The 14,599-nt window shown below is 40.0% G+C and overlaps 1 protein-coding gene across 1 annotated transcript in view; it reads right to left on the bottom strand.

The window, feature by feature from the left end:
* The window catches only part of DRAM1 (DNA-damage regulated autophagy modulator 1), a 36,398-nt gene that overhangs the window by 17,069 nt on the left and 4,730 nt on the right, over positions 1 to 14,599 (bottom strand). Inside the window, exons 2-4 of the mRNA XM_012650274.1 lie at positions 8,137 to 8,204; positions 6,539 to 6,681; positions 797 to 974 (exon numbers count right to left, since the gene is read on the bottom strand). Of these exons, the coding sequence (XP_012505728.1) occupies positions 797 to 974; positions 6,539 to 6,681; positions 8,137 to 8,204 (389 nt within the window). The remainder of the gene's footprint in view (positions 1 to 796; positions 975 to 6,538; positions 6,682 to 8,136; positions 8,205 to 14,599) is intronic.

Here is a 14,599-nt window from a genome sequence, read left to right as displayed (position 1 = left end):
GACTTCACAGGGCTATGACTTTAAGTACAATATCAATATTTGGTGTCTTTAGCCAAGTACTACAAAGAAAAATAAATATTTTCACACGGCTCATGAAACCAGCCCTGTGGGAAGGAAAATAGAGACTGAAGTGTTCCTACATTTTCCACCCTCCTTTCACCCCACATTCTTTTCCCCAAAGATTCTTTTGATCTAACCAATGTTGAGATCTTTTCTTAATGATTTACACTTTTATTCCAATTGTTCTTCTGGAGAATGTGGAAACTTGGTTGTTATCCTTTGCTTTCTTCATGCCCTTCTTATGGGTGGGGGGGGTGGAGAGTCAAGCTTGCTAGGACCTTGTGACAAAGAGTCTTTGCTTGGCCAAAATTTAGTCAGCTTCCTGAAGCTTCTCCTGCAACCATCTGTGCACTGTGTAAATTCCAGTTTATGTCAGTTTAGCAAGAACCTCTCACCCTCGATGTCTGATCAGATACCTTTTCTTCCACTGTCCCCCAGGTGGTGTCTGGTCTCCCTGGCCTGTCTTCAGGGAGAATTCCAGAGTCCCCGTTACCTCTGTTTCCTTGTAGTACTTTTCCATTCACTGCCCGCGTCCTGCTCCCTGGCTATAAATTCCCACTTGCCGATGATGCATTCCGGAGCTGAGCCCAGTCTCTCTCCCCCACTGCAAGACCCACGGCAGTGGTCCCTATAACCCACCGCGGTGGTCCTCAATAATGTTTTCCTTACCATGCTTTAACAAGTGTCATGGAATATATTTTTTCCTTTAACAAGAGACAAACGTGAAAAAGGATACTGGGGACGACAGCCGCGCAGGAAACAGCAGAGATGGCCATCCGTATGTGGCACGTCAAGAGACTGTTCCACTGGGGACACGATTTGTAAGAGATGATGGATTGTAGGAGCGTGTACACGACGCCGCAGACGAAAGCCAAAAGGGCGCCCCCATCGTGGACCACTGGCACAGCTAACTCCTGGGGAGAAAAATCACAAATGTGTTACTCCGCGTGAGTCTGTCGACATCAAGCCACGAGCACTCACTCGCTCTGGGCTGCTCTGAGCCAGGTCATCACAGACGCACCGCTCCTTGGAAAATGCGGCTGCTTACAGAAGGCTGCCAAGAGAAAAACCTTCCTCATGCTGAAATAAATGCCAAGAACTTGGTGGTTCCACAGCGAACTTGGGATCATGGGACAAGGAAAAAAATGACATCTGCCTTGGAGGTGAGAGAGTTGAGCATGGTGGGCTTTGGAGTCTGGCACACTTGGCCACCACTAGGCTCTGTGACCTTGCTGGAAAGCCTCGATTTCTCTATCTGTAAAATAGGCATAATCGTCCCTTTCTTGCAGGGTCGCAGTGAGGATTATATGATACATTTCATATAATAAGTTCGTATAAAAGTACACAGCTAGTTCCGTAATGGTAGCAAGGTGGCTTGGGGTTTTTAGGGTCCCTGCTCCCTGACAATCTCCATTAGTCCCTCCCAAGCCACCCCGAACAAACACACCAACTAAGTAAAACCACTGCTCTCGCGATGCAAAGACAGTTTCAAAACAAGTTCTCAATCCTCCACCATCCTCTAACCAGCCATTTTGACCAGAAGGCAGCCCCTATGCCCGGTCCAGGCAGAAAATCTGGTGCCGACTGTGTCTACACCCAGGTCATGACCGGTCAAGGAGCCTCACCTTAGGCTCCTTTCAAATAAGCACTGGGCACCTCCTTCCAGTATAACAACGACATTTAGATGGAACCACTGAGTCTCAGCTTGAACCTGAAAACTTCGAGCTTTGCAAAGAGGCAAGTTCAAGTGCTGTCCACGAGAGCCTGGTTTGGGCCACAGGCCCCCGCTGGCCCCCCTCGCTGTGCACACCCGTCCTCTGGCTGCTCTTTGACCTGGGCCACCGGGGCTTCCCCAGCACCTCAAACTTTCCATCCAGACCGTTCAACCGCAAGCTGGAGCACACATAAACTGATCTTAAATCATCATTCTCCACTTGAGAAAGGGAGACGTTTAAAAAACAAAAAAGCTTTTAACTTATTTTCTAAGGAAATTTATTTCCTGGACAAACCAAACCTGGGAATATGGGGAGAAATTCATTCCGTGGTTTGTACTATATCCAAATATGACTGCATTGACATTCTGCAATATGTTGTATAAATTATTCATTTATTAGGTATAGATTCTGTATACCTCGGATACCTAGCACGGACACAGAGAGTCAGGAAAGTTATATGCGAAAATAAAGCGCTATTTAAAATGTGTGTACACCTTTAAGTACTTACATAATTCAGGAAAATAACCACTAAACTGTACACTTAAAAATGGGTAAGATAGTAAATTTTATTATGCATATTTCAGCACAATTAAAAAGAATTTTTTAAAAAGAATTAAGAGAAATAAAGTCCTTTCACTCCTTAAATGTCAGGCACGTTTGGACAAGGGAAAAATAAACAAAAGGCCAGGCATCTACTGCTAATGAATCAGTTTCAAGAATAAACTGAGAATTCCGGGACTTTCCACCATCTCTTGTCGTTTGGCACTAAGTACATCAACATCTTGAATTTACATACCTTGTTTTTGCCCACAAATACCATCAGGGAATACGCTTCCTCAACCCTGGCCAATTCAACATATCTTTTATTGTTTTAATCTGCAAACTTCAGGAGTCCCCACAATAACCCTGATACTATCAGATCAAAAGGCCCTTGATTCAGTGGGAGTTTTATTTGTAATGTGGCTTTTTCACCATAGGGTATATACTCTCTCATCAAAGATGTTTTTTAGAAGGGAAATGATTCTTAGATCGGACATGAAGTTTGATAGAGGATAAGATGAAAACCTGGCACCCTTTGTGGACCCCTTTTTAGAAACTCTCTTATCATTTCAAAAGGTAGTAAAAAGACAGAGAATACTAGAATACTGATAGGGTGAAACCTTGCAAATTTTCTTTTCCACAAAGGAAACTTCTTTTTTTAATTTTATTTTTAATTGACAAATAATAATTGTATACATGTATGGGGCTTGTGTATGTTTTGATATGTGTTTACATTGTGGAATGACTAAATCAAGGCAATTAACATATCCATCACCTCACACACTTATCATTTTTTTGTAGTAAGAACATTTACAATCTACTGTTTTAGCAATTTTGAAATACACAATGTTACTATTAACTATAGACACCATGTTGCACAATAGAGCTTCAGAATTTATTCCTCCTAACGAGAACTCTGTACCCTCTGACCAACATCTCCCCACTCCCCATCCTCCCTAACCTGGTAATCACCATTCTACTCCTTCTGTGAGTTTGACTTTTTTAGATTCCACATATAAGTGAGACCGTGCAGTATGTGTCTTTCTGCGACTGGCTTATTTCACTTAACGTAATGTCCTCTGGGTTCATCCATGTTGTCCCAAGTGGCAGGATTTCAAAAAGGAAACTTCTCCAGGGACAATAAAGCATTGACAGCAATCAGTGAGGACACACCAAAAAGTAGTCATCCCACCCACCCGTTTGGGAAAGAGAGGTAGTTATCTGTGAACTTTCCATAAATGTAATTTATTGCTACTCAAGAAAAATCACCAAAGGCAGTCACACTCTCTCTTGCCCTCACATCTCAAACTCTCAAGGAACAGCTCAAGTTGGTTTGCTCCTAGCATGCTGAAAAAGAATCACAGGATATCAAACAAGGAAGCTGTAAAGATATATTTATCAGAACGGTGACAAGTCAAGTACTTTTCTGCTGGAAAGTTAAAGATTCTATTGAAGATTTCTATTTCTGGTTTTTGTACAGATTTGATCACTTCATTGAAAACTTAAAGGGAACCAAAAGTTCAATTATCTAAACATGTAAGTTATCTTCCTAAAGTTAAGGTCTGCCTTATGGTTTAAAAGAGGGTTATGGTTTAAAAGATGATATCTGTATCTCTGTATCTCTTACGCTGTTGAGTTATTCAGAGGATAAAGTGGTTGATACAGTGCATACAATGCCCCCCCGGAACAATCCATATCCACACTGCACTAGACAAATTACATCATTCTAGATCTCCCCTTTTGGGTTTTTTCCATCGTGCTTTCTCACGGTAGAACTGTGAGTTGTATACTTGCTTTTTTGTCCTGGGTATTTCCTCATTTTTGGCATTGAGGATAAATCTTCCCACTGGCTCTGAGAACAGGACCTCAAGTTGAAGCCCACCGCTGCCCCTCATTACTCATATGGTCTTGGGCAAGTATTGTCCTCTCTGAGTCTCCATCTCACCACTGATGCGTGGAGAAAACAATAGTGCCTATCTTACAAGGCTTTTGTTAGAATTGATGAGTTAAAACAGGGCACATTTTCATAAACATGTCTATTACATAGAAAAACATCAATACATGTTTGTAGTTTTTTTTTTTTTTTTTTTGAGACAGGGTCTCACTGTGTTGCCCAGGCTAGAGTGCCGTGGCGTCATCCTAGCTCACGGCAACCTCAAACTCCTGGGCTGAAGCGATCCTCCTGCCTCAGCCTCCCAAGTAGCTGGGACTACAGGCATGTGCCACCACGCCCGGCTAATTTTTAGTTGTCCAATTAATTTCTTTCTATTTTTAGTAGAGACGGGGTCTTGCTCTTGCTCAGGCTAGTTTCGAACTCAACAATCCGCCCACCTCGGCCTCCCAGAGAGCGAGGATTACAGGCGTGAGCCACTGCGCCCGGCCTATGTTTGTAGTTCTTAAAAACAAAATGCATACTAAAAACAAAATGCATACTATCATAAAACATAAGGAAATGTCTTGAGAGCTTCTCCTATGTGACAAATGTCACATGGCAACATGTACTGCAGTTCTCTATGTTTGTATTATTTCATCACATAACGACAATAAGGATAGAAAAGTAAAATGGAGCCAGAAGCAAACTTAGATCACAGAATTTCCTCCACATGACTTTAAGGGGGAAAGTTGGGATGAGGCGGGAGGATCGCTTAAGGCCAGGATTTCGAGATTACAGGTGAGCTGTGATCGCACCACTGCACTCTAGCCTGGGTGACAGAGTGAGACCTTGTCTCTAAAACAAGTAATAATAATAAATAAAGGGGAAGGTTGACCAAAAAAATGCCCCCCACAAAGCCCTATACATTTGCTCCAGGAGGGCTACAAATTTGGCACTCACCTTTCCAGCTTCCAATGTTAACAAGGAAACACTGATAATCATAGGATTTATAACATCCAAGAACTAAAACTGGTTGGCTCTGAGACCTGAGAGACTATTCCTGGCTTGTGGGTCATCCTGAAGGTATTGTGTAATGTACGATAGGACACTTCCCCCTTAGTCCTTGGTAAACACAGCCCTGAGTTTCTTGAGTCACTTAATTACAATGGCCCCCACACCTCATCGACAGATGGCACCCCCCAGGAGCGGTGCAGGGAAGGCAATGCTATGAAGTCAGACAGAGGTGTAGGACAGACAGAGGGCTCTCTGACGATGGTCCAACTTCACAGAAGAGAGACATTAGAGAATGGATGGAAAGCATATGGTATGGGCAGAGGCCTGAGGTTATTCAGTGCATGGACATGAACTTGAGCAGCCCTAGAGTAGTGAAGGCTGCTGTCTTTTTGTTAAAATAAGCATCACATGAGATCTACCTCTGGAGGGCAGAAATTTAAAGAAGTACCCCTGGGCCAACCCAGAAGTCCTCCTGGAGTAACTTCCACTCTGCTTTCACAGAGACAAGTGTGATGGAGCAGGACCATCGTAGTGTTAGCCTGTAACGATGAACCGATAATGACCGTGATAGCTGCCAAGTACAGTCTGCTGATGACTGCACATTATCTCATTGAATCCTTGCAAAAATCCTATGAGGTGGGCATTATTATACTTAGTATTCATTTTAAATTCAATAAATATTTTTAAAATATTAAATATTGTCTCCTGAAAGAGAACTTGGAATAAAATAGGAATCCATAAATTAGAATAAGGATTAATTTTTTTCCAACACTTGACACAGTAAGAATATATCAAGCAGATTCCCCAGTGGTCGTCACGTAAGTTAATTTGCTCTAGTGGGGCCACGTTTTGGCACTGCAACTTATTAGCTGAATAACCCCGAGCAAATTATTTCATCTCCATAAACCTATACCTTTACCTGCAAAAGGAAGCAATCAGATGCTGCTCTTTGAACACCAGATGTTCAAATGGTAGAATCGGTAAACACACATACATATTTTCACACTGAGCGAAATCATTACAGCGGCAGAAGTAGCTCTCCCAACACACCAAATCACACAGTCAGAACATGGAGCAGTGCAGAGCCGGGCGCAGAATTTGAAGCACACACTCTCTCCTAATCACGCAAACAGGCACCCCCATCTCTCCCAAGTACGAGGTAGGACTGACTTTCGAACGTTAGACATTTGTTTCTAAAAAGCAAACTAACCCAATTTTTGTAAGCTCATCAACCAGTTAGCTATACTGGTGCAAGTGCACCTCTTGCGTTCCTGCTTCTCTTCTCAGATACTCGTGCCCCACAGCCCCCAACAACCAAGGAAGCTTCAGGTCATACCTGAAAATTGGCAACAATGCCCATTCCGATACATCCCACCAATCCAAGAACTAACGACACCAAGTTAAAAACAGGAGTGCTGAAATAGCAGGTTTGATTTTGCTTCTCTACTATTTTATATCTTGTGTACATCGTGGCTGCACCTGAAAAAGAAAGGAATGTTGATGAATTTTCATTATTTGGGTTTTTTTTTAGAATGACAAACACAGGAGAAGTTTTGCATCACTTTTGAAAAATGTCCTGATTGCAAATCTCCCTGTCCTTCTTGACCCCATCTTACTCTCTCCACAGTGTGATGGACACACACACACATACCCTCCCCAGCTTAGTGGTTATCCTTTTCACGTAAATGCTATTATAGTACATGTATTATTCTGTGACTTGCTTTTTTCACTTAACAATGTACCATGGAGATCTTTCCATGTCAGTACAAATAGATCTACCGCATTGTTTTTAGGGGTCTCATCATGGCCTGTGGTAGAAGATACTACATTTATTTCATCATTCTCCTAAGGATAAATTTCTATGTTGCTTCCTATCACAAACAATGCTCAATGAACACCCTTGTATATAATTCTTTGGGCACACTCTCAGGTGTTTCTGAAAGACCAATTCCTGGAAGTTACTGGGTCAAAAACCATGCACAATTAAAATGTTGAGAAACACCTCCAAATGGCTGCAAGACTGTTAACAATTTATATTCCTACCAGCAGAGATGGAGAGCAATTCTGTATGCCTTCGCCCTTTTAATTATTGTCTACCCAAAGAATTTGCATTTCCCTGATCATTAGTGATATTTAGCAATTTTCAGTATGTCTTCTGGTCATTTGCATTTTTTCTGAGAATTGCATGTTTATAATTTTTTTCTTATTTTTCTCTTGGGTTTGTCTATTCATTTCTGATGTGTAGTTGCTTTTTACACATTATATTTATTAGTCTATTGTCTGCTATAAATAATGCAAATTTTCTTCTAGTATGCTGTTTGTCTTTTAACTTTGCTTCTTGTATCTTCTGTCATTTAGAAGTTTTAATTTTTTTATCTACTCAAATCTGTCGATTCTTTCCTAATTAGCCTCTAGGTTTTTTGTAAGCTTTCTATTCTAAGATTTAAAATATTCTCTTATAATTTAATTCTCTTATAGTTTTGCCTTTCAGATTTAGTTCTTTAATTGCAATTGGTTTTTGTGTATGGTGTGAGAATACTAAAGACATGTTTTTCCAAATAGCTAGTCTATTAACAAAGTACTTAATACCATTTATTGTTTAGGAGAGTAATTTGTCAGTAAAATGTAATCCACATGGGAGCAGGGGCCTTGCCTGTCTTGTTTGCTGTTGTGACCCAAACACTAAGCACAAAGCCCACCACACAGTAGGTACTTAGTAAATGAATGTTGAATGAATGGATAGCTATCATAATTTTAGATACATATTCCTTTAACTTAGCAAATTTATCTTATAGAAAAATTCACATAAATATGCAAAATATATTTAAAAGGATGTTCACTTCGATTATACATACACATGCTGTCAATAACACATTTGACTTCACTTAGGATTATGAATTTTTCATTTCTTGATAATAATTATTGTGTACTTACCAAGAAATGCAGAGAAGTTTATCATAAATCCAAAAATACCACTCTCTGGAGGTGTTGTTCCTGTATCACTGGGAAAAAGAAGAAATGTTCAAATTACTGAATTCAGTTCAGACCTCTGAGCAGGCATATAATTGGCAAGTTTTATATTGGCCTGTTTATAGTTCCCAGTTTTAAAACTGATGGCAATTAGTTTCATCTGGGTGTTCGGCCCCTTTGAATTCCAAAGATTTGGCTTGATTTTTTTCTGAAGTATTTTCATTTTGGCTCTGAAAAATCTAAGATTAATTTTTCTACCATGAGAGATTACATTTAATTTTTTTCCATAGTGAAAAGCTAGGAAATGTTTAAAATGAATGGTGTTGTTGTTTCTCAAATGATCAAACCCATTCTCAGTGAAAAATTGATTGTGACTATTTTGGAAAAAAAAAAGTAACTGATCTAAAATCACATTTGAGAATTCTACTATTGAGATATGAAAAACACATAAACGCATCACTTTAATTTTTTGATAACTAGATTTATGCCCATGATGTTATAGTGCTGAAAATAAAATGATAAAAAGGTGAGCAATATTATTGATCTCTATTAGTACTTTGAAACAATAGGGTATCGAGGGTATGTTAATTGTGATCAATTATTTTAATGAAAAAGAGTTTCTATAAAACAGTTTTCAGGTGAAGGCTATCAATATTAAGTGAGTTGAAAAATGTTGTTTGGCATGTTCTATTTTCTATTAGTGCCAAGTTTTAAATGTTTACATTTTCAGGCTGCTCATATAGCAACTTTCCCAGTTTTATAACTAAAGACAAAAGAGCTCGCAACATGAAACAACCGGTACCCGTTTTGAGTGCTTCCACGTTTCAAAACAGCTCTGAAATTTAAGTATCGAAAAACTGATCACATTGAAAAAGATGCATTTCAAAGTCTCTGAAGAACTTTACACGAAGCCTGTGTTTGCAGAAAGCAAGAATTTTAAAGTTTTGTGAACACTTAATATTTAAAGAGTATAAAGAGGTTGTTAATAGCCCCCCTTACAACAAATGTCTTTATTCCCAATTATCTCCCTCTTGGTGTTGCTTGTACCTATAAGAACCTGAAGGGTTTAGATTTAACATTACCACTTTTCCCACTAAAACCATTTTGCACACTAAAGGAGGGTTGAGGTGGAGACGGCTACTCGAGATGCACCATGTCCTTCTGAGCACACTGCTGAATGGCATGGAGAAGAGGGTGGGAACCAGTACTGGGAAGAAAGCAGAGACAGCTCTTAACCTCAGGCAGCACTTTTGCCAGTCAATTAACTCTGACAAGGAAATCAAGCCTTCCTCTCTTGCCTTCAGGTCATAAAAAGGCAGCCACCAGGTGACGCATCCTAAGGCACTTGTTGCACAGGTCCCAAGAGTAATTCTGGAACCTCTGACAGCCACCTACCAGGGACAGAAGCTCAGGCAGAGGAGATGTACCGGGAAGAAGTAAGTCTGCTTGTTTGTGGAGAAAGGGAAGGAAATGGAAGAATGAGGAAGACATTTAGGAAGATGGGCAGTTGGGGGCATGAGAGTACTCTAACAGGAGATGAAGAAGACGACCAGACTCGGGGACCCTGTCTATTGATGGCAAATTGAGACTATGTCAAAGGCCCAGATGTACGGTCCACAGGACAACAAGCATGCGATCTGAAAACTCAGAATTTCAGGGTGGTATTTTATTCTTGTTTATCCGTACACCTAAAACCATACAGGTGGAACGAAAAGCACTTTGCAAATAGCCATTCCATGTGTATTTGTTGAATGAATGGCTATCAGTACAGGCAAAAATAAAATGACCTAATAGATATCACTTATAGAGCATTAACTATGTACCAGGCATAAGTACCAATGGGCCCACTTTCCTACATCTTTGCACTAAAAGATAGGCAGTGTCACTACAACAAAAACTGGGGGAAATATTAATACACTGAATTCGTAACCAGTTGTTTGATTGAACAACCATCTTTTCAACACTTTTGGTTTGGCTCCTCAAATAATGATAACATTTATTCATTCATCAACAAAACATTTGTTAGATACAACCTGAATCACAAATTCCCGAATCTATCAGGTAAGAATTGTCAGAGTTTGTGATTTATTTCCACTACATGACAAAAGAGTATTACGTTAGCTGAAATTTTGCTCAAGAATATTTCATGAAAACTTTCCAAGCAGCAAATGAAAATGTAGATACGTGTACAAACTTTTAAGTATAGTAGTGGTCACCCATTTTGGTTAATAAAAGAAAGGGCTCTTACCCCTCAATGAAAAATGTTCTTATAAGTCTTTCAGTCTCCGATCTTACATATTACATCATAAGTAAATATTGAGTCACTTCTTCTGCTGATGTGGGAATTCAGATGAGCATAACACTCAGGGGGTAACCGAGAGACCCTGTGGGTAGCCTCTTTTTATTTTCATTTTTTTAGCTCAGATTAAATGAGTCCATCACACAGGGAGAGGTAGTAGTATTTTGCTGGCATAACTGTGCCTGGGTGCCTGATTCAGGACACTAGAGAATAAGTGACAGGTGAAACCAGTTGCTTCCCAACCTGGCAGAAGCAGTCTCTCTATGCAGCTCCCGGATCATTCTGCCTCACGTGGTTTCAGCAATGTGGTTGGCCCTGGCCCAACCCCACCTCAGCCCCACCTACCACCTCACTTGCCTCCTTGTTAATGAGGCACTTCCTGGAACCTGCAATGGGATAAGGAGAGCAAGTTGTTGATTTGCCTGTAGTTTAGAAGCTGTTGAGGCTGTTAAGTGGACACAGTTGTTTCAGGGTAGGTTGCACCTACAAAATCAGTTTTTGTGCTCATTTCCTGTATTTCCATATCTGCAGGTTAAGCTGACTGTGGAAAATTCCAAGTAGTCTGTGTAACATCCTTCTCCAAACTAAGTTATGAAGTTAAGCCAGTGCATAATCAACTGATGCTCAAAGTAATGAAAACAATACAAAGAAAATGTGCCTGATAATATAAGACTTTCCCAAGCTTGGTCAAATGTTATTTAAAGAAGCATTGGATACAGGAGATCCAATAACTCCAAAGCCTGGAGCGATGGTTTATTGGAGGGGCTTAGATGCTGACAAGATGCAACATTATCTTTGTCTCCAGTGTGAGGTTTATTAGATTGTTCTAAAATTTTAAGCTCATTGCTTGGAAGATTGACCAGGACTCAGAACCCAAAAAAATGTAATGCTCCAGTAAAGAGAGACCATTATTTCCTTTATCTTTACCATATTGAAATACATTATTTAAAGGAAATAAGTATGGTAGTAAAAAGTTATATTACAGCTTATTACATACTTTCAATTATTAGGGCTAAATTTATGGCAGCTTCACTTAGTGATGACTATTCTAGAGTGGGAGGCACCATACAGTTATATCAACTATGTTTCAACTAAAAAGAATTTCCTACTCGCCAATGCAAATGACTCGCTGTTTTCTCTCTACCCGCACTACCCCTATGCAATTCTGCCCTCTCTCCATCAGAGTTCCCTCTTTGTTAATGCATACAGCACTTTTTTAAAGAAATCATCAAGCATCTTCTAAGTGTTGGGAACAGTGGTAGGTGATGGGGACACAAAGATAAAAAGATAATGTACTACCTTCAAAAAGCTTAGCATCTAACAAACAATTCAAAGATTCCTAGTTACTGATTGCTTTCTATGCAACAGGCGATTTTGTAGGCTCAGTGAATACAGCAGTGAATACAGCAGAAAAAGCCCCTCCTTCATGGAATTATATTCTGGTTTATACTGATAAACATCAATAATCTAGGAGGGAGGAGTGCTGTGAAGAAAGGGACAGGTGGATAAGAGGACAGAGAAAGAGGTGGGCTGCTTACTTGTGTGTGACAGGGTAATCTGAGAAGGTGACCTTGACGAGAGACCTGAATGAGAGGAGAGAGCAAGCGTTAGAACTACCTGGGCCAAGTCAGGCCAGGTGCAGCAGCTCACACCTGCAGTCCCAGGTGATTGCTTGAGCCCAGGAGTTCCAGGCTGCAGTGAGCAAGGACCATGCTACTGCTCTCCAGCCTGGGAGACAGAGTAAGACCCTGTCTGTTAAATAAAACACAAAAAACTTCCCATTCATTTGCTGCTATCATTTCACAATGATATGAGCAGTTATACCTATGGAATAAAGTTATAGTGGGCCATTGTAAATCGAAACGAATAACCATTTTCATCTCTTCTGCATCATTGGACATTGTTTTGGTAAAAAAAAAAAAAATGTGAAAAAATTCAAAAATTAAAAAAAAATGATATCTGGGCCAAGAAAATTACAAACATAAGGAGCAGCCAAGTGCAAAGGCCTTGAGATGGCAATATGGTAGAGGACGGCAAGGACGTGGGGGTGGCTGGAAGGGAGTGGGCGCGGACAGTGGGATATGTGTGGGCAGGAGGAGGAGTCATGGTGAGGACTTCCGACCCTGTTCTCAACACAATGAAAAGCAGTCGAGGGCCTACAGCAGCAGAGAGATAGGAAGTCAGCTGACCTTTTTAAAGGATGTTTCGAAAAAACTGTAGAGAGACAAGTGTGGACCAGGGAGATCTTTAGAAAGCTATTTCCATAGATTGTCAAGAGATGACAGTGGCTCAGACCAGGGTGGTAATAAAAAGGGAGATGAAAGTGATCAAATTTAGAAAGTTTTTTGAAAGGAGTTTCTAGAAACCACCCCCTCTTAGACTGAAGCAGCTAATGATACCAAAATAAAAAATAGAAATAAATGCATTTCCTCAGCACTTATGCTCTGCCAGACACATCTTACTTAATCTTCACAACAGGTGGCTCACGCCTGTAATCCTAGCAGTCTGGGAGGCCGAGGCAGGAGGATCACTTGAGCTCAGGAGTTTAAGACCAACCTGAGCAAAAGTGAGACCCTGTCTCTCCTAAAAATAGAAGAAATTAGCTGGGCATGATGGCACGCGCCTGTAGTCCCAGCCACTCAGGAGGCTGAGGCAGGAGGATCGCTTGAGCCCAGGAGTTGGAGGTTGCTGTGAGCTAGGCTAATGCCACGGCACTCTAGCCCGGCCAACAGAGCGAGACTCTATCTCAAAAAAAAAAGTCTTCATAACAATATTATAGGGAAAGTACTTATCATCACCATATTGGAGATGATGAAAAGTAACTTGCCCAACGTCACATAGATAGTAAATGAGGAAGCCAAGCCATGCATCTAGAACTGTCTAATTTCAACGGATACAACTTAGGAACTGTTCTCTGTTGTGCTACATTACATTTCTTTAAACACATTATCATTTTCGTGTTACTTTACAGTGTTGTATATCTACAGTCGGGGTCATATCGGCTCCACCTTCTAGAGCCTTTACTTAGAAGTCCTTAGCTCGCAATAAGTCTTCAATGCATGTTCTCGATGGACTGAAAGGTAATTACTGTCACGTAAAGACGACTATCGAATGGAGCAAACTTTTTTTTTAATAAGTTGAGATTGAGTGCTTATGTCTGAAAGCTGTCAGCCCCACGCTAGCCAAGACTTTTTGAGAATATTCTAATGCCTTTTTAAAAGTAGGAATAACAGAAGAAAAATGTTCACAATTTTATTTAATTTGGTGGAAAGAAATGAATTTGATGTACTCAAATGACAGTGGAAAATTTAAATCAGAGAAGAAATTATATATTTACAGTTGACTCAGAGGCTGAACAACACTGCATTCATCACCTTAATTAATTTTGGGGCTGAGAAAATTTGGGACCTTCAATTTTCTTATTATGCTTTTCTTAGAATGAACTAATTTGGGTCATGCTTTTGTGAAGTAAATATTCAATTATAAATGATCATTTCAAGGATGATACTTTTCCAGCTGAAAGTTTTAAATGACATGCCTGCCTTTTTGTCCTTATGACATTATGGTTTAGAAATACTATAAGGCAATAATCACAGACCTGTAAAGACTGAAGTGTCAGAAGATGTGGTTTTGGGCACACAGACCTCGTTATCTGAATATTTATTGTCCTTGTCCTCATTGTTATCGTTGAACAGGAAAGCAAAAGTCACCACTGCCTGAAATTCAGTATAGTTTCGGTAATCAAAAAAGTTGGTTTAAACAAAAGTCACCAAAAATTATAAGGATACATACATACCACAAACATTTTATTTTACCTGAAAGCACATAAATGTACATTCGTTGCCCACCTGTTGATGTAGGTCAAGGCCATTACAAGAGTCCAGATCCACTGTGTGTCCTCTTGGCATTAAACCACATCTACTCTGAAACCAGTTTTGGTTTCTTTAAAGCAGAGGGAAATCTTAGAGACACTTTTGAAGCAATGTGAGTGCCGATTCCCAGTTTTCTTTTTATCAGTTTTCCTAAATCTTTACAATTGTCATATCCACTACTAAAACGACTGCAATTTTTTTTTCAAAAACTTGTCTTTTTTGAATCTTTCCAAAGTATTCAACCAAATTTTTTTAG

Source organism: Propithecus coquereli, unplaced genomic scaffold (genome assembly GCF_000956105.1).
Source record: "Propithecus coquereli isolate 6110/MARCELLA unplaced genomic scaffold, Pcoq_1.0 Scaffold316, whole genome shotgun sequence".
NCBI classification, from domain to species: domain Eukaryota; kingdom Metazoa; phylum Chordata; class Mammalia; order Primates; family Indriidae; genus Propithecus; species Propithecus coquereli.
The sequence above is the reverse complement of the archived record's forward strand: the minus strand, read 5'-3'. Positions and strand labels throughout refer to the sequence as shown.